This window comes from Leucopleurus acutus (genome assembly GCF_964270905.1).
Source record: "Leucopleurus acutus genome assembly, chromosome: 2".
Lineage (NCBI taxonomy): Eukaryota > Metazoa > Chordata > Mammalia > Artiodactyla > Delphinidae > Leucopleurus > Leucopleurus acutus.
Window position 1 is genome coordinate 81,125,771 of NC_139143.1, and position 19,466 is coordinate 81,145,236.

The 19,466-nt window shown below is 50.3% G+C and overlaps 1 protein-coding gene across 1 annotated transcript; it reads left to right on the top strand.

Annotated features, from left to right (window-relative positions):
* The first annotated feature begins 7,562 nt into the window (after positions 1-7,562).
* On the top strand, positions 7,563-17,279 carry PMVK (phosphomevalonate kinase). Its single transcript, XM_082832694.1, has 5 exons — positions 7,563-7,700; positions 9,876-9,939; positions 12,619-12,771; positions 15,566-15,695; positions 16,759-17,279. Exons 1-5 carry the CDS (start codon positions 7,606-7,608, stop codon positions 16,893-16,895), a joined length of 579 nt encoding a protein of 192 aa, XP_082688820.1. The 5' UTR covers positions 7,563-7,605; the 3' UTR covers positions 16,896-17,279.
* The last annotated feature ends 2,187 nt before the right edge of the window (positions 17,280-19,466 follow it).

The window sequence follows — 19,466 nt, forward strand, 5'->3', positions numbered from 1 at the left end:
TTTATACAGATGAAGAACTGAGAGCGAGAGAGGAGGTGGACTTGCCTTAGGTCCTATCATAGCTGGACAGTGACAGTGGAGGAAGACTGGCCCCCGGGCAGCCCTTAGGACACCAGTGGGCATTTTGAAGTGTCTGGAACTGCTGCTTGCCACACCCCCTTCCCCAGAGCTGACCCAGGGGTTGGATACAATATCTGAGCTCCCATCTGTGGGGTCCTTCAGCTACTTGGGGCACCTGGCCCTGGAGGCATTTCCTCTCTGACCACCAGCTGCCACCTGATTGGCCCCAGCTTGTGGGTAGAAGGCCAGCCCTGGAAGGGCCTGTCATGGGCATCAGTCCTACCTCTTTTGTTGTTCAGAGGTGGAAACTGAGGCCCCGAGAGGGAAGTGACCTGTCCAAGGTCACAAAGCTTGCTAGGGACAGAGTGGAGACCAGAGCCCAGGGCTGCTGACGCCTGACTAAGAGTCCCCTGCTCTTCCTACCTCCGCGCCTCTCTCTGGCTCTTCGTGCTTGGCACTTAGGCTCTGAGGTGAGGTCTGGAGTAGCGGCTTGCTCCAAGGCAGGTCTTCCTCTGCTGCCCCATGAGCACTGACTTCACTCATGGCTCCTTCTGAAGAGATGCCTGGTGGTGGCCACAGGGGGGCAGCAGTGGGAGGGACAGGAAGGTGGCCTTGCGGTGGACTGGGCTGAGAGGGAGAGAGGGACCTCTGAGAGCAGCCCTGGAACCAGAGCAACTGAGTGTGGGGTTATGAGGTCTCAGGCTTGAGGATACCCATAAAGGGCCCTTCTAGCCTCAGGAGTGAATCCAGGCTCCCCAACTCTCTGCCTAAGAGCCCCCATTCATTCACTCATTTAGTTATTTGTCAATCACTTACGGAGCACTTATACTCTGTGCCTGGCCCTGGGCTGGTACCACTTGATATTCTTTCCAGCAACCTGGTGGGTGTTGAGTTCAGTGTTGGGGGGAGAAACATGGGAAGGAGTGGCCACTGCCTGCTGAGGCCAGACCTGCAGGTCCAGGGGGCTGCCCTGGCTGGGAAAATGCTGGCTTTGGAGCCACACAGACCTGGCTCCACCACTTCTAGCTGCTGACTCTGAGGCACGTGTCTCAATATCCTTTGGAAAATAAACATCAACGTTTATCACTAAGATTGTTAAATAACAGTCCCAGAGGGGAAAGGTGGGGGCGGAGGGATAAATTTGGAGTTTGGGATTAACTACTATATATAAAATGGATAACCAACAAGGACCTACTGTATAGCACAGGGAACTCTACTCAGTATTCTGTAATAACCTTATGGGAAAAGAATCTCAAAGAGAATGGATATATGTATATGTATAACTGAATCACTTTGCTGTACACCTGAAACGAACAGAACACTGTAAATCAACTATACTCCAATATAAAATAAAAATCAAAAAAAGGGAAAATAAACATCAACCTTTATCACTGACTATTAAATAAGTCAAATGAAATCAATAAATCGCTTTTTTTTTGTTTTTTGGCTGCCCCACGCAGCTTGCAGGATCTCAGTTCCCTGACCAGGGGTTGAACCCAGGTCACGGCAGTGAAAGCCCAGAATCTAACCTCTAGGCAATCAGGGAACTCCCCTAAATCACTCTTTCATAGTAGTTGAAGTGGTGTTTGTTCCCCAGCTACAAGGTTACATTCACCACAAAATAATCTAATGGAAAAACAAAACTATGTCTCAAAATCATGAATCTTTGTTTAAAGAAGAATCTCTGTTCTCTCACTGTATTCAAGATTCAGATGTAGCCACCATCCCTGGGTATGTTAGTTACATTTTTGGAGCTTATTTCTTTCGAAAATTGGAGAATCCTTGCTTTGCCTACATCATCATCATCGTCATCATCATTATTATTATAGCATGTATGAGAATTTTATTCTTTTGTAAGGCTGAATAATATTCCATTGTAAATATGTATCACATTTAGTTTACTCATTTATCTGTTGATGGACATTTGAATTGTTTTCATCTTTTGACTATTGTGACTAGTGCTGCTATGAACAAGAGTTTTATATATTTGAGACTTAGGTGCAAATCTGTTGGATATATACCCAGAAGTGGAATTGCTCATCAAATGGTTATTCTATGTTTCATTTCCTTTTTGCATAGCGCTTTGTCTACATTATGGACGTGACAAAACAGGAGTATGAAGTTAAAAGTATTTACCGGCTGTAGTAGATGCTCTTTGAATGCTAGAGGCATGTTTTTCTATATATATATATATATATATATATTTAATAATTTATTTTTTTTAAATCAACTTATTATTATTATTATTTTTTAAATTTATTTACTTACTTTTGGTTGTGTTGGGTCTTCGTTGTTGCGCGCAGGCTTTCTCTAGTTGTGGCGAGCGGGGGCTACTCTCCGTTGTCATGCGCGGGCTTCTCATTGTGTGGCTTCTCTTGTTGCAGAGCATGGGCTCTAGGTGCGCGGGCTCCAGTAGTTGTGGCACATGGGCTCAGTAGTTGTGGCTCACAGGCTCTAGAGCGCAGGCTCAGTAGTTGTGGCGCACTGGCTTGGTTGCTCCGCGGCATGTGGTATTTTCCCAGACCAGGGCTCAAACCCATGTCTCCTGAGCTGGCAGGCGGATTCTTAGCCACTGCACCACCAGGGAAGCCCCTGTTTTTCTACATATTAATTTACAGATTGCTCAAATTTTATCTTGGCTGTACAATATTCATTGAATTGTGCCTCAGTTTCCTTAGCCATAAAAATGAAGGTAAAATCTCTACCTTACAGTGATGGAAATAATTTGTAGACCAAGGACTGAACAGGAGGATCCAACTTTCCATTGGTCTGCTGGAGGGGGCACACTGTCTGGTGGAAGGTTGGTTGCTCCCCTGGCATCCCTTTGAGCGAGCAGCCTCTCACCTCCAGGGACATCTTCTGCCTGATGCATTTCTTAAAGCTAGAGAACCGGACAAAGTGAGAGCTGGGCATACCTTATATTTTCTCTGGCTTCATCCTCACTGGGTACTTAAAGAATTTGGGGGAGGGGGTTCATGAGAGGAGTGGGACCCTAACTGTCAGATTCTTCAGTTGTTTGTTTGGAAGTTGTTTTGCCCCTTCTCTTTGGTGTGGGATCGCAGGGTTGGGGGCAATGTACAGCAATCAATTTGGTGAATGCCTGGGCAAATCTCTTAGTTATAATGAGCTTCGGTTGTCTCATTTTTAAGTAGGGGTAGTATTGTTTATGTCATATGATTGAGAAAAGGTCTGGCACATAGTAAAGGCTCAATAAATATTAACTATTAGCTATCTGGGGGGAGAGAAGTGAGTAAATTGACAGTTACAATGTAGTGTAAGATGCTATGTAGGGGTGAGCATAGGGTATATCAATCAGGAGCATAGAAAACAGGTGTCTACGTCAGATGGGGTGGGAGGTCAGGGAAGGCTCACTGAAGGAGGCAAAACAAGCTAACTGTTAAAGTACAAGTCGGAGTTTGTTTCACGGCAAAAAGATGGGAAGGGTGTTTCAGGCAGAGGGAACAACATCTATGAGGATGCATAGAGCCATTTCCGGTTTATACCAGAGCATCCTGCAAGTGGTAATTTATATCAATTTTCCCCCTCCAATTCTGGGATGAAGGCTCTCATGTCCCATGTTTTTTTTTTTTTTTTTTTTTTTTTGGCTGTGCCGAGCAGTATGTGGGATCTTAGTTCCTAGACCAGGGCTCGAACCTGCACCCCCTGCATTGGAAGGGCGGAGTCTTAACCACTGGATTGCCAGGGAAGTCCCTCTCATGCTCCCCCTTTTTTAAAAAAAATAAATTTATTTATTTATTTTTGGCTGCGTTGTGTCTTCGTTGCTGCGTGTGGGCTTTCTCTAGTTGTGGCGAGCGGGGGCTACTCTTTGTTGCAGTGCGCAGGCTTCTCATCTTGGTGGCTCTTCTTGTGGTGGAGCACGCACTGTAGGCGTGTGGGCTTCAGTAGTTGCAGCACGTGGGCTCGGTAGTTGTGGCTCACGGGCTCTAGAGTGCAGGCTCAATAGTTGTGGCGCATGGGCTTAGTTGCTCTACGGCATGTGGGATCTTCCCAGACCAGGGCTCGAACCCGTGTCCCCTGCATTGGCAGGCAGATTCTTAACCATTGCGCCACCAGGGAAGTCCCTCATGCTCCCTTTTTAAGCTCTCTTGAAATTGCCTGTCTCCCATGAGAATAAATGCTGAGAGTAGTCTCTGTTTGGTTTACTGTTGCATCTCGAGCAGTACCCGGCATGTTTTAGACATTTAAATACATGTTGAATGAATGAATGAATGGACTTCTCTCCATCATCTTCTCATAGACTCAGACTCCCCCTCTTTTCTTTCCCTGTTGTACTACTTCCTTACAACCCTAGTGCATTCTGTCCTTCATCTGCCAGGCTCCGTTGCCCCTGAAGCAATGATGGTCAAACACATGAGGACTGATTCACAAGTCACATTTACACTGACCACGCCAGCAGAGGGAAATGCTTGGGTCAGTTGGACAATGACCATGGGAAGATAAACTGGAACCAGAGCATGGAGCTGAAGCAAGGGTAATTGGTGGTGTTGCTGAGCCAGGATGGCGTCTGGTTCCACTGTGGGACAGGCTTGCCCTGGAGGGGCAGAACTTGGTACCTCCTGTTTGGGATTCCCTCTGCCTGGGCAGGGTTGGAGGGGCACTGACAAGCTCAGCTCCTCCCTCTTGTAGGCTCTGCAGAGCTGTATGAGCTGCTCCCCTGCAGGCTCATCCTGTCTCTGGGTGTGTTAATACAGTGAGCAGGCTTCCTTCAAACAGGGCTTCCTTCTAAGCTGTCTTCTGGGTCAGTGAGGCAAGCCTCTCTTTAAATGGTCCGTCCCTTTAGTGAGGGGTGACTCTCAGAGGTAACTGTATTCCTGAGTTCTGGGGGTACTTCTCTGTTTTCAGGGGCCAGCACTGGCTTCCTCAAGTGTCATCTTCCGGAACCCTCATCGGGCAGCAGTGTCCAGCATCTCTGGCTTCCAATCTCAGTCCCCAAGAAATCTGGCCGCTCCCTTCCTGGGTGGTCTCCGCTCCTGTCAGACACTCCTGCTCCTTCCCCCTTTCCTGCCTCACCCTCTGCAGCAGCCTGGCCTTTAGACCAGACTGTTCTACCCTAAAAATAGTGCCTCACATTTGTGCAGTCCTGTACAGATCAGGAAAGCTTTCCACACATATTCACTTATTTGATATTCCCTTTGGTTGTGGAAGGAAGGAGGAGCAGATGTTATATAATATATGAAGAGTTTCATGGGCCCTGAGAGGGAAGCACTCCTCTGGGGAGTGCTTGAGCAAGTGACCTTGGAGGGTAGGGTGGATGGGTGTGTGAATTTGCAGGTTGAATGGTTTCTGGTGATGACAAGGCCCAGGGTGTGTCCATGGGAGCTGGTGTCTGAGGAGGAGAGGAAGAAAAAGTCTTTGGACAACTGAGGTCAAGGCTTTGAGCTGTCAGGGTGTTGGATGGGCTGACCACTCGGATAGTGAAATCATTGAGAATGACGATGGGAACCGGGTGGACAAGAAGACAAGGCGCCAGTGGCTGAGTCTCAGTACAATGAGAACGAGCATCAGGATTGGTGGTTGTCAACACTGAAGAGGGGAAAAGGGTAGCTCAGCCAGGTGGTATGAGTCTTAGAGAAGCCAGAGTTTTCCAAGAAGCAGAGGAGGGATGGTCTGGAAGCTGAAATGGGGCGGGAGGGAGACGACAGACACCAAGTTTATGTATGCTGAGGTCTGAGGGCTGGGGGAGAATAAGAGGCCTCTCCTGGGTGGGTAATAGGGGACAGTGAGGTTCAGTTGAGGCAGGGAGCAGGAGAGAGCTACTGAGAAGAGGCTGGGGTGTGGGGGATGTTTTCTGATCACTGGGAATTCCAGGGGTCTTTATTCTAGGAGGGGTGTGGGGAAGGGGTGGGGTGTAGTTTGGTCAGGTGAGGGAAGAGACTCTGGGAGTTCTGACTTCTTAGTGATGACTCAGGAAAGCAATAGGGTGAGTGCAGTTAATCCTTTCTAGTCTCTGCTGGCAGAGGTGGGATTGGTGCTTTCAGTGGAGTCCCAAATAAACGCTTGTTGAAGGTGAGCTGGGAAATCTGGTCCTATGTTGGAGTATAAACTTTGAAATCACACAATGCTCAGAATAAATAAATCCATATTTGGATTACACTTGAGAATATACAAAGCATTTTTATTGTACTTTATCATTTTTTTCCTCATTTCCTTCTTATTGTAACCCTGTGAGGTGGCCACATCCCTGCGAAGTATCAGAGCTGGGATTACAACTCCATGCTGCCTTCTAAGTGCATGGATATGTACAGTGCTTTCAGAGTTACAAGAAAAAAGACCTTCCCGAAGTCCATTCTTTGTGCACCTGACCATTGACCATTCTAATTTCCTTAGCTTCTCCTGTGCCATCTTTTCAATATTCAGAGAATTAATGGTTTTTCCCAAAGAAAACCTCACTTATCTTGATATGATAGCTTGTAAAATGGAGGCAGTAATGGGTTGCAGGCTCTGTTTTGACAAGCTCAGAGAGATACAGGGCAGCGAGTCATAGCTAAAGATGACTCCACTTACTTAACTGGGACTAGCTGTCAGCTGCTGTGGGCAGAAGTGGGAATTCAGGGAAGGGGCAGATCACCACCACTTATTTTTGCCCCTTGAACTCCTGGCTGAGAACTAGACCCCAGATAAAACTAGGTAATCTCAACAAACAAACAACCAAAAAACAAAAACCAAAAAAAAAAAAAACCCAACTAGGTAATCTCGTCCAGGGGTGGCTTCAAAGCCCCTTTTAAACCTATTCTATTGATGTCATTCCAAGCTCTCTCGCTTCAGAAAACCTTTGGAAAGGAGGCTGCGGCTAGAAGAGCGATGTGAATCTTCTCGCTGGGCTTAAAGGGTCGAACTGTGGTGGCTTCTCCAATTATAAAACCCGTTTAACGATAAAATAACGCGTTTGTCTAAGCTCCTCCCCAGCATGACGTCACCACACACACCCCTCGAGTCCTCGCCTCATTTCATATCCAGAAAGACCTATTTTCCCTGTGGGGCATATACGGATTTGCTTTAGCACATGCATTAAAATGCACAGATAAACAGGCAGTTTTGAAAACTTTCTCAACATGAACACGTTTATTCTTTTTTTTCATGTTTGTAGGGTTGTGTGGAAGGCAATGTGAGGTTCACTTAGGAAATTTTAAGACGTCACCCCCCCTCAGAGGAAAATAGTTGCGTCCAATTCCCGCCCCCCAACGTGTCACGCGTGTCGGCTAAGAAGGCGGGACCGTGACGTCAGCGTCTGGGCGGGTTGGACGGTTCCAAATGAGTTCTGGTAGGGGAGCTATTATAGGCTCGAAGGCTGCCCTAGGAAGTAACCTTCTTTCTCTCCATAATCCATTTGTGCAGGCTTCAATTTAAAGTCACGGAAGCACGTGTGCGGGCTGACAGTCCTCTACACGGCCATGAAGAAGACGGGGGCCGAACCCCTCCTTGTTGCCACTCCACCGAGTGGCCGCGTCTATTCTGGGCCAGGTGGCCTGATTTAAGGGGTAGGGAAAAGTGTCAGTTTTAGGGATCTCAAAGGGTGGCGGCCCCATGGCCCCGCTGGGAGACGCCCCGCGGCTGGTGCTGCTGTTCAGCGGGAAGAGGAAATCCGGGAAGGACTTCGTGACCGAGGCGCTGCAGAGCAGGTGTCCGCGGGGCGGGGAAGGGGGAGGACCGGGGCGACCCCGAATCACGTGACACGAGGGGTATGTTGGGGTGTGATGGAGTGAGCTTTGGAGTTGAGGTCCTCGGGTTGCAGGGCAGAAGGAGCGCTGGGCGGCGAGAAGTGACGGACTGTCACTGTCACGTAAAACAGCAGTCTGCACACGCCCGCCTCAAAGAACCAGGCGGCCACCTCTCCGAAGACTGTAAGCTGTAGGTCTCTCCACGAAGCATTAGAAACAGTTACTACCAAGGCACTTTTTATACATCATTCTTAATCCTTCAGACAGTGTTGCGAGGTGATGGTTGCAGAAAAGGAAACTGAGTCACAGATAAAGGATTTGCCTCAGACCACACCTCAGTTGTATCAGACTTCAAAGACGAATCCTTGCCCAACACACCACCTAATCGCTGCGGTTTACTGAGCCTTTATTGTGTGTCACATAGTGTTGTTAGGTACTGCGTAGTATTATTAATCAGTATCTCCATTTCACAGATGAAGAAACTGAGACTCTGAAAAGTTAAAAACAAACAAACAAAAACCCAAACCCAAACTTGCCAGAAACACAAAGTAATCAGTAGATCCAGAACTCAAATTCAGCTTTAGCCTAGCTCCAAGGAATGGGTTCCTTTTGCTTTACCTCACTGCTTCTCCTAATAATACCTTTTGCTCAGGTTTTCTCCCAAAGCAAGATGTTCTGTGTGGGAGCATTTTTGTTGGGCTAGGAGAGCACAGAAGCCTGAGAACGTGGAGTGGGGCTCCTCTCCTCTTGAAGGCCAGTGTGGTGAGGGTAACAGGAGGCTGCTTTGGGGCACCATGGGGGTTCTAAGAGGTTGCGGAAAAGCCCAGGGCAGAATTTGCCGCCCTAATCTTTCACCACTAAGTATCCGCCACCTTTTCCTAAGTAACATTTCTTCTTACCACCCAACACATAAATCAATTCGCGATCAGAAGCGCAGGCTCTGGAATTAGACTGCTGGGATTCAAATCCTGACTCAACCACTTATTCGAGTATGATCTTGTACAAGTTTCTTTTCTTTTTTTTAAATAAATAAATAAATAAATTTATTTATTTATTTTTGGCTGTGTTGGGTCTTTGTTGCTGCGCACGGGCTTTCTCTAGTTGTGGCGAGCGGGGGTTAACTCTTCGTTGCAGTGCGCGGGCTTCTCATTGCGGTGGCTTCTTTGGTTGCAGAGCATGGGCTCTAGGTGCGTGGGCTTCAGTAGTTGTGGCACGCGGGCTCAGTAGTTGTGGCATGTGGGCTCTAGAGCGCAGGCTCAGTAGTTGTGGCGCACGGGGCTTAGTTGCTCCACGGCATGTGGGATCTTCCCGGACCAGGGCTCGAACCCGTGTCCCCTGCATTGGCAGGTGGATTCTTAACCACTGAGCCACTAGGGAAGCCTGTACAAGTTTCTCATGAGAAAGTTTTGTCATCTGTGAGATGGAGATGGGTGATTGTAAGGATTAAATGAGATAACGCACATGAAGGGCTTGGAACAATTCTTGGCATTTAGTAAAGGCATAGGAACTAAATGTTGGCTTTTATATTTATTTTACCCATATTGGCTTTGTTACTTGCAACGGTGCTTTGGGTGAGTCAGTTTTCCTCACTCAACCTCAGTTTCCTCATCTGAAACATGGAAATAAGAACATCTATCTCACCATGTCAGTGTTTAAGTGAATCTGTAAGCATCTCAAGGTCAGGGCAGAAATCATGTATCTTATTCACATTCGTATCACCTGGATCCAAATATAGAACCCAACAAATGGTTGGCTGAGTAAATTGAACAACTGAATGAATGAGTTATTTATGTGTGGTGACCAAGTCAGTTGAGACTGAGATACCCCTGGCTGTGAGAGAACTAGTTCAGGGGCCCAGCAGTAACTGAATCCAGCCAGAATATTGCTAGGATGTTCACACTATAATTATGCTTTTATTTGTTTTCCCTGTTAGTTTCAGGGCTCTTTCACATTCAAGTTTCATAATAATCCTGTGGGAGACAGAAAAGAAACTGTTATCCCCATTTTACAGATGAGGAAATCAGGGAAGTTGAGACCTGACAAAGTTATATAGATGCCAGTAGCAGAAATGGGGCTTCACTCTTCTGGGGCCTGGAAGCTTTAGGTTAACGGGGTTCGGATCTCCCTGTCTCACAGACTTGGAGCTGACGTGTGTGCTGTCCTCCGGCTCTCCGGTCCGCTCAAGAAGCAGTATGCTCAGGTAGGTGGTGGTTCTGTGGCATCTGGTGGGCTGGAAGAAGCCAGCTCCTGAGCTTTGGTTGCTGTGCTATTGCTTGAGTCACTAAAAGCATCTCTCGAACTCCTTTTGGCAGGGTGGCAGACGGCTCTCTGCTTTCTATAAGTGGACCTTTTGGGGGCATTTTCTGTTTAAGTTTCTTTCCCACTGGCCTTACTCACTTGAGGCCACCTCCCTAGAGTGTGTTCAGGAAAGTGTGTCCAGAAAAGGCTGTAGACGCGAGTTGGCAGCTATGATGCCGTGTTATTGGTAAGGGTCTGTCCCCTTATTCAAAAAGTATGACACACATTACCCCCCCTCCCCCCATTAAAGCTGGCCTGCAACAAACAACCCTTGGAATTCTCCCCTTAGAAATTTAATCACATGACAAAAGCAAGATGTAGAACACTGTATAGAGAATGCTGCATTTGTATAAAAATGGGGAAAATTGTAAATATATTTGCTCATATACTTAACCATTCAACAAATATTTATGGGGTGCATTCAGCACTGTTCTAGGTGCTTGGGATGTGTAAAAGCCCGGGCAGGATACATAAGAGACTGGACCATTGGCTGCCTCCAGGGAAGGGGCCTACATGGCTGGGGAACAGAGGAGGGAGAGAGATTTTTCACTGTAACCGATGTTTATCTTTTGAATTTTGAACCATGTAGATTAAAAAAAATAGGACTGCAAAAAATAAATAGGAACTCTCAGGATCTTAGACTTCAGAAAGGGAGCCTGGAGGGTGGGATTAGCTCCCCACACAATGAAGAGCCTGATCTTCGCTTACATTTCTGTCCTTGACCTCTAGGTGCACCCTTCCAGGGACCTGTGCTCATGGCCCCTTGGTCATTTGGCCTGAGACTGAACTTCTGGGTCCACACAAAATGAATTTGTCCCCTCCTTCCATATGACGGCCCCATCTCCATGGGAAGCATTCTCCTGTACCATCGGGTCTTCTCCCACCACCTAAACAGACCCATTTGTAGGATGGCAGCCTGGGGGATCCTGGGAATAACAGATTCAGTGGTTTTCAATATTTTTTTTTTTTCAGTGGGAACCTTTCCCAAATGAAATTGGATGCAGAAATTCCTTGTATCCAGTAGATAGACTGAGAGCGACTCTGAGTGGAGCGGAGGCACTCAGCCTTCCCCAGTGGGGCTTGGGCACCTCCAAACCCCAGGGCTCAGAGGAGCAGTTTGAAAACCACTGATCTGCTTCCAAACTTCCCAAATTAGGCCCCACTCCAGACCAGTGATCCAGGCTGGAGGGTGGGTAGGGTGAGTGGGCAGGAGTTTGCATTTCTAAAACCCCAGTAGGAGACGGATAGGCCAGCCTGTGCCCGCTGTTTTTAAGTCCAGCACCACTTCATCCATTACTCCCATTTGAAAACAAATTCAAAATGAAATGTTAATGCATTGATTTTTTAAGTTGCAATGGGGAATATAATTGACAAGCAGACCATAATGCTCCTGGTGGCTAATCTTCCCCTGTGGTAAAAAGTACATGGTAGGGCTTCCCTGGTGGCGCAGTGGTTAAGAATCCGCCTGCCAATGCAGGAGACACGGGTTTGAGTCCTGGTCCGGGAAGATCCCACATGCCGCGGAGCAACTAAGCCCGTGTGCAACTGCTACTGAGCCTGTGCTCTAGAGCCCATGAGCCACAACTGCTGAGCTCACGTGCCACAACTACTGAAGCCTGTGCGCCTAGAGCCCGTGCACCGCAACGAAGAGAAGCCCCTGCTCGCCGCAACTAGAGAAAGCAGCCAAAAAAAAAAAAAAAAAAAGTACATGGCAAACTAGTTTATAGTTTATAAATGGGATGATGGCTGCTGGCCCCACCTTGGAATAGGGTTCAGGTAGGTGATTTACCTTGCTGGGTCACGGCCCCTTCAGTTTGTACGTGAAGAAACTGAGTCTTTCGGGAGAGGGTCTTGCTGCAGTGAATGCCAGGGGAGCTGAAACCTGAACTGAGTGATGTTTTTCAGACCCCCCTCCCATCCTGGGGCCCTCTGGATGGACCCTCCTGCTCGTCAGTGTCCCTGGAGAAGGGAAGGCTGGGTCTGGAAGGGGTTACCTGGGGTAGTCAGAATAGCCCCTCCTGCTCCAGGGGTCCAGGAGTGCCCAGAGCCAAATGCAGTGATGCTGATGCAGGAAAGGTGGCAGGAATTTGGGGATGAGGAAAGGGGTGAGGGGAAGGGGAGAGAGACAGGGAAGCCAAGTCTCCTGGACTTTGGGATGGGGACAAACGATGCCAGAGGGGGTGTGGAAGGACACAGAATGTGATGTTTTCGGATTTCCCACTTTAGTTGAAGACTAAGCCTGCGCCCAAGGGAGGTAAACTAATTTCAGGTTTAGTTTAAGCCAGAAATAATTGGGAAGATAAAACTGCTGCAAAAGAGAAAACCACATCACACATTTAAAGACAAACTGAAACAATCTCTGGATTATCCCAAGGCGTTTCTTCCATCTGCCAGTGGTTGGGAGTTCTTAGTTTCTAGGGCCCTTTCCCCTGCAGGCCTCTGGCCTGGCGGCAACCCCACGAGTCCTTGCGGCAGCCCTCAGGGAGGGCACGTGAGGGGAGGGGTGGCCCTCCCTCTGTTTTAGGGAAGACCTAAGTGAGGTTGAGAGGGTGGTGGCATAAACAGAATGTGCTTTGGACAGGAGCACGGCTTAGACTTCCAGAGACTCCTGGATGCCAGCACCTACAAGGAGCCCTTTCGGAGGGACATGATCCGCTGGGGGGAGGAGAAGCGCCAGGCCGACCCAGGCTTCTTCTGCAGGAAGATCGTGGAGGGTGTCTCCCAGCCCGTCTGGGTAAGTGGGCTCTATGGCAGCATTAGGAAAATCTGTTTTCCCCAGCCCTCTGCCTCTCCCCAGACATATCTCACATGTGTCCATTTCTCTCTCCCTACGGCCAGCCCCTGGTCCAAGCCCCCGCTGTCTCTCACCTAGACGGTCGTAGCAGCCCTCACACGGGTGCCTGCTTCGGCTCTTGTTCCTTGTGAGCCATTCATCACACAGCAGCCAGAGTGACCTTTTAAAAACATCAACCATGTCCTGTTTAGAACGCTTTGTCCCACTGTTTTGAAGGACAAAATCAAAATCTGTAACGTGAACTTCTGGACCTTGAATGATTGGCTCCTGCTGCCCTTTTAGCCTCCTTACTCCTTAAGCCGCAGCAACATTGGCCTTCTCTCTGTTCCTCAAATAAATCAAACCCCTTCTGGAATCACGGCCTCTGCCCGTGTCCTTCTACCTGCCCGGACTGCCCTTTCTATCCCTCTTCACCTGGTTAGCTCCAGCTCAGCTCCCATGGCACCTCTACAGGGAAGACTTCCCTGATGCCCAGGTCTTAACTGGCGCTCCTGGTCAGGTGCTCCCATAGCACCTTACCTTTTTCCCTCCTCATTCATTCTGGCAGCCAGTAGTATCTTCTTTTTTTTTTTTTTTGCGGTACGTGGGCCTCTCACTGTTGTGGCCTCTCCTGTTGTGGAGCACAGGCTCTGGACGCGCAGGCTCAGCGGCCATGGCTCACGGGCCCAGTGTGGGATCTTCCCGGACCGGGGCATGAACCCGTGTCCCCTGCATCGCCAGGCGGACTCTCAACCACTGTGCCACCAGGGAAGCCCCCAGTAGTATCTTCTTGTAGCAGGACTGGTTCCAGGTGATTTGGGGATACATCATGTGAAAATCTGATGAAGTCCCTGCTCTCAGGGTACTTACATTAAGCTGGGGGCAGAGGGAGTTAGGCCCTAATAAAATATAGAATATGTCAGGTGGAGATAAATACTAAGGGACAAAATAAAGCAGGCCAGGACTCTGAGGAGGGCTGGGTTGCTGCTTTATTAAAGGTATCAGGAAGGTCTCACTGTTGTGATGACGTTTGAGCGGGACCTGAAGGAAGTAAGGGAGTGACCCAGATGGGTTTTTGTGGGTGAAGCGTGAGTGGCAGGAGGTGAGGTCAGATCATTGCAGATTCTCTGGAAGAGCCTGGGGTTTCTCTGAGTGAGATGGGGACTCACTGGAGGGTTTGGAGCAGAGGAGAGGCATGGTCTGCTCTAAGGTTTATAGAAAGCTCTCCCTGGCTGCTGCGGGAGGGCAAGAATGGAAGCAGAGAGGCCAGGCAGAGGATCTTTCCACAAGACAGCAAAATGGCCGTGGCTCAGCTCGGGGTGGTGGTGGAGTGGAGAGAAGGGGCGGATTCTGCACAGATTTTGAGGATAGAACCAATAGGATTTCCCGATATGATGGCTCTGGGGTGGAAGGACAGGAGACAAATCCAAGGGTTTTGTTCTGAGTAGCTAAACAGATGGAGTTGTGATTTTCTGAGATAGGGATGGTGTGGAGGAACAGGTTTGGGGACAAAATCAGGAGTTCAGTTTCAGAGTGGTAAGGTAGAGATGCTTGTTGATATGCGCTGTGATTACATGGTAATTAGTGAAGCTGCATCTTTAGAGTCTGTCTCTCCCACCAGACAGTGAGCTTCCTGAGGGCAAGCACCAGGTCTGTTGTGCTCACCACTCTATCCCCAGTGCCTAGCACAGTGCCCGGCACACAGTAGTTGTTTGACATAGTACTTGTTTAAGAGCTGGGTGAATGAACATGTCCGCAGCATGGACAAAAACAGCTGACCTCTTTATTCGCTTATTCATTCGTTCATTGACCATGTGCTCCTGAGTGCTCCTTATGTGTCAGACGGTGCTAAGGGCCAGGAATAGAGCAGTGAATGGAGACACAGTCCTTCCCCTCATGGAGCTGACTCTACAGAGTGCAGATCAGGCAGTAAACACACAAACAGATAAATAGTGACGGTTTCATGAATACTTAGTGCTCAGAGAAAAATAAAAAGCATATAAGAATTGAAAGGGACAGGAAGGGAGCCAGGATGGTAGGGACAGCCTCTCCGAGGAGGTGATATTTGAGCAGAAACCTCCATGAAGCAAGGGGGCCTCCCTCATGATTATCTCGGCAGAAGGAGTAGGATGTGCAAAGGCCCTGAGGAGGAGACCCGGTTGGTATGTTTAAGAAACAGAAAGGTTGTCAGTTGGCTGCAGCAGAATGAATGAAGGGAAAATGATGGGAAATAGGTGCCAGATCTTATAGGTCCTTGTAAACTGGGGTGAGAGCTTTGGATTGTATTAGAATTATGGGAAAACTTTGAGAGATTTAGGGCAAGGGGCTGACGGGAATCACATTTACGTTTTAAAAGGTGCTGGGGGCAGGGACCGATTAGGGTATCTTTGTTTCTGGCACCAGTTTGCTCACCTGTAAAATGAGTGCATTGGATTGGCTGATCTGACTTCAAAGCTTGAGGTCTCTTCTTCAGCTCAGCGCTGACCGACATGACCGTAGAATACAGTGTGGGCATATCGGGCTGCGGACTGCAGCAGTCAGGAAGGGCTGCCTGGAGGGAGGAGGGGATGTCCGTCCCGGCTGTCTGGGTAATAATAGGGAATGGGGCTACACTTTCCTGGGTTTTGTAGTCCATGCTCCTGTTCATTTGGACTGGGTCTGGGTCTTCTCCTCTTTCTCCCTTACCCGCTTGCCTTGTCCTGTTGCTCCCTGCACCATGTCCTGTTGGGCACTTGTTTGTGTCCTTTCCCTGCAGCTGGTGAGTGACACACGGAGGGTGTCTGACATCCAGTGGTTTCGGGAGGCCTATGGGGCTGTGACGCAGACGGTCCGCGTGGTGGCCACAGAGCAGAGCCGACAGCAGCGGGGCTGGGTGTTCACACCAGGTGAGCTGCTCACAACCTCTGCCCCAAGGCTCTGCACGCAGGCCAGCCGCCCCACCTGTAGACCAGGCCACCCACTCCTGGGCTCTCGGTCTGCTTCCGCTGTCTCCCTGGCAGGCTGTGGGGAGTGAGCAGGGGATTATAAAAAGGAGTCTGAGGCCCGGGGCTCAGGAGCACCTCCAGATTAAAAAGTGGAGTCGGGTAGAAGATGGTATCCTTGGGGATGAAGGTTGCCCTGTGACCTTGGCCTGGTATCCTTACCTGGGCTGCCTTCTCCAGGCCAGTGGGCTTCTGGAGGTCTGGCTGGGACCCATTCCCCTGGTCCTTCACCTTTGCTTTCCAGCCTGGTGGGGGGACTGACAGTGGGTCAGAGGGTGGGCCTGACAAACTTCACTCCTGTTGGATTAACAGAGTAGGGGGAGGGGGGAGAGGAAGCTCTACTAGGCAGCCTTAGTGGTGCCAGCCCAGGACCTACTCTGTGGCCATTCAGAGGTATAGCTCATATGTCTTCCCTGCCCTAGGTCATTGTGACTTGGGGAAGTTCAGATCAGTGGGTACGACCCTTCCTAATGGCTGCTCACCTCCTGGGCACTCACTCTGGCCAGGCCCACGCTAAGCCCTTTAAACATGATCTCACTTTATAGTAGCAGCAAACCCACCAGGTAGATGCTCTTATTACCATTCTCATTGTCAGGTGAGAATGGCACACTCTGCCTTCCATGAGAACTGAATCAGAGATACAGGGATAGAAATGGACACGACCAGCTTCACATAAAATGAAAACGAAATGGCCATTTGGGTTGTCTGTGGTTTGAGATGGCAGTGACAAGTGAAGGCTTAAGTCGGCGGGACCCTCTGGGGGGCTCAGGTGGCTGTGGACTGCTGAACCTGCTATCCTGGTGTTTCATGGGGTGGGGAAGTGCCCTTTGGGGTAAGTGGAGCTTGGTTCCGGAGGGACCGAGGGGAGTGCAAGGGAGGGTGGCTCCATGTGGGGTCAGCAGGCCACAATGCCCGATGCCTGGTGTTTGTCAGGAGGGATGGGGCCTGACCTCTACCTCCTCTGCAGGGGTGGATGATGCTGAGTCAGAATGTGGCCTGGACAACGTCGGGGCCTTCGATTGGGTCATTGAGAACCACGGAGATGAGCAGCACCTGGAGGAGCAGTTGGAGCACCTGATAGAATTTGTCCGCTCCAGACTTTAGCTGGCAGGTTCTAGGAGCGAGCGGGGGCTGCCAGGGTGAGGGGGGGCTCCCTGTGCCGAACATGTGGTTGCTGATGCTGGCCGAGGTTGGGGGAGCAGACAGAGGGCCTGTGTCAAGGTTTCTGGGGGCTGGTAGATGTCAGACAAGTTAAGAAACCACCAGGGACCTCATTTCTTCGTGGAAAGGACAGCCCTACCTCTTTACAAGGAGACTTAAAGGGCAGAGATGGGTCAGTTGGCTGTGCTTGAAGCAGAAGCATCACCATCTCCATGGGTGCCAGACCTGTCAGCCTGTGGTGGCCTTGCTTCCCCGACTGGATGCTATCGGCCCCTTGTTCTCGGCAAGAGCCTGGGGCTCCCCAATGTGGATACTAATAAACCTTCTTGGAGCACCTGCTCAGAGCTGGACATCTCTCATTTCCCAGGTGACAACCCAGCCTGTGTGGCTCCGTAGGGCCTGGGTTGTCCTGGTGGCTGTGGGTTTCTGCTCTGCCTCCCAGCTGGGCGGGAACATATCTTGCAGAGGCTGACCTTGATCCGGGCCAAGTGGGTAAAATGCTTGTGTGTGTCTGAGGCGGGATTGGAGTCTGAGGGTCTTGTCTTCTGGGATGGCCCCAAGAGAGGCTCAGTGTTCCACAGAAAGTGCCACCAGCAAGTGCCCAGAGGGGCTGGGGTGTCATAGAGGCGCAGAGGCGCCAGAGCTTGATGGCACCTGGTAACCATTGTTTGGCCCTGGGCAAGTCACCATAAACCTCAGCTTTCCCATAGAAGGCCTTGGGCTTGACCCCTTTTATTTATATAGCCTTATACAATTTCTAAATTTCTTCCAGATTCTTCACAGCCACCCTGTGAAATATTCGAGGAGTGCATTTTCATCTGCATTTAGCAGATGCCAAGGACTCAGAGAAGTGAACAACTTGCCCAGGGTGGAGGGTTAGTATGTGTTTGTACTCCGGCCAGGACACAGGCTGCCTGACTCCTGACCAGGCCCCTTGGCCACGTGCCTTTGGGGTACGGTGCAAAGCCCTGTGGCTCCTGGCTGTCCTCAGGCCTACCTTGAGCCCACCAACTCTCTGGCCCTGGCTTTGTCCTCCTCCTACAAATCCTGTGGGTCCTCACTGATAAGGGGACAACCAAAGAAATTCCATCAGTTTCACCATGACCCAAACTGAACTCTACATATTCCTGCCCACATCTCCTCCCTACATCACCTCTTCCTGATGCTAGTTCCCTGGCTCTTCAGTTAACCAGGCCTGAAAGCTTGACAGTCATCGTGTACTCCTCCATGTCCCCTGACCCGCGGCTAATCAGCCCCTAGGTTCTGTTAACCTGCCCTCCCTGTGTCTGTTACTGTAGGGAAGTCTGTGTGCCCAACGCATAGTGAGGCCAAACAATACTAAAACGTCAGAGTTTGGAGCAGAGAAAGGTTTATTGCAGGGCCGTGCAAGGAGACAGGTGGCTCGTGCCTTAAAAACCCTGAACTCCCCTCAAGCTTTCAGCAAAGCCCTTTTATAGGAAAGGTGAGGGAGGGCTGTGGTTAGTTGTTGCAAACTTCTTTGGTGTCAGATCCTTTGTTCCTGAAGTCAGGTCACGATGTTCCTGTAAACCTCCACCAAAACAAATGTTATTCTCTGTTCTAACCAGAAAGGGCAAGGTCCCAAAGGCTCAACTTTTACTCTCTGAGGTCCAGGTCCTGGCTTAGAGGAGGGGGTCACTGCGGAGGTCAGTTACCCTGCCGGGAGCGTTGGTGCAGCACCCAGTATGGGTCTTACCGCCAGTGCCCAGGCCCGGCTGAAGAGGCAGATCTCAGCTGGCAGCACCCTCAGGGCTAGGTCCCCAGCCCCTGCCCAGCCATCATCACTGAGGGAGCCAGGCGCCCAGGGACCCAGCCGGCCCTCAGGCTCCTCAGGCCGCCCAAACAGCAGGGCCAGGTCACGCAGACTGCGAGCCATGTAGAACAGCTACTGCCATTAGGGTCGCAGAGGCGGGGATGGGGGAGAGGTTCACTGCAGCCTCAAGGCCTGGGCCCAGCCAGTGGGCGGCCATGGAGAGGGCGTGAGCTCTGCAGGACACAGCCTTCAGCCTGTCGCTGGGCGCCCAGCTCACCCGCAGGCCCCGAGGCCAGAAGGCCTGGAGGGCCCCGGGGAGACGGCTGTGACCCGTCTCTTACCGCACTCTCTGCCACGAAGACCACTGCGAGGCTGACTGTTGGTGGGGCGGGGCCTCTCACGCGGCGCTCAGGGTCTCGCGCTAACAGCCGCGAGCTAAGGGCTGCGTCCCCGCCCCGCCCCTATTACGTGTCTTCTCTCTGGGATTCTCACTGGAAGGTAAACTCCCTGATAGTTGGGCCGTGTCTGTCTCGTAGTTGTAGCCCTGCCTCCTTAAGGTGTACAACATGATGTATTTGTGTTTTTTTTTTGCAGTACGCGGGCTTCTCACTGTTGTGGCCTCTCCCCCCGTTGCGGAGCACAGGCTCCGGAGGCGCAGGCTCAGCAGCCATGGCTCACGGGCCCAGCCGCTCCATGGCATGTGGGATCTTCCTGGACCGGGGCACGAACCCGTGCTCCCTGCA

Excerpts from the sequence above, each read along its gene's own strand:
- PMVK (XM_082832694.1), top strand. The coding sequence starts at position 7,606 with ATGGCCCCGCTGGGAGACGCCCCGCGGCTGGTGCTGCTGTTCAGCGGG. Across the intron at positions 9,940-12,618 it reads TCAAGAAGCAGTATGCTCAG|GAGCACGGCTTAGACTTCCA; the intron begins GTAGGTGGTGGT and ends TGCTTTGGACAG. Across the intron at positions 12,772-15,565 it reads GTGTCTCCCAGCCCGTCTGG|CTGGTGAGTGACACACGGAG; the intron begins GTAAGTGGGCTC and ends CTTTCCCTGCAG.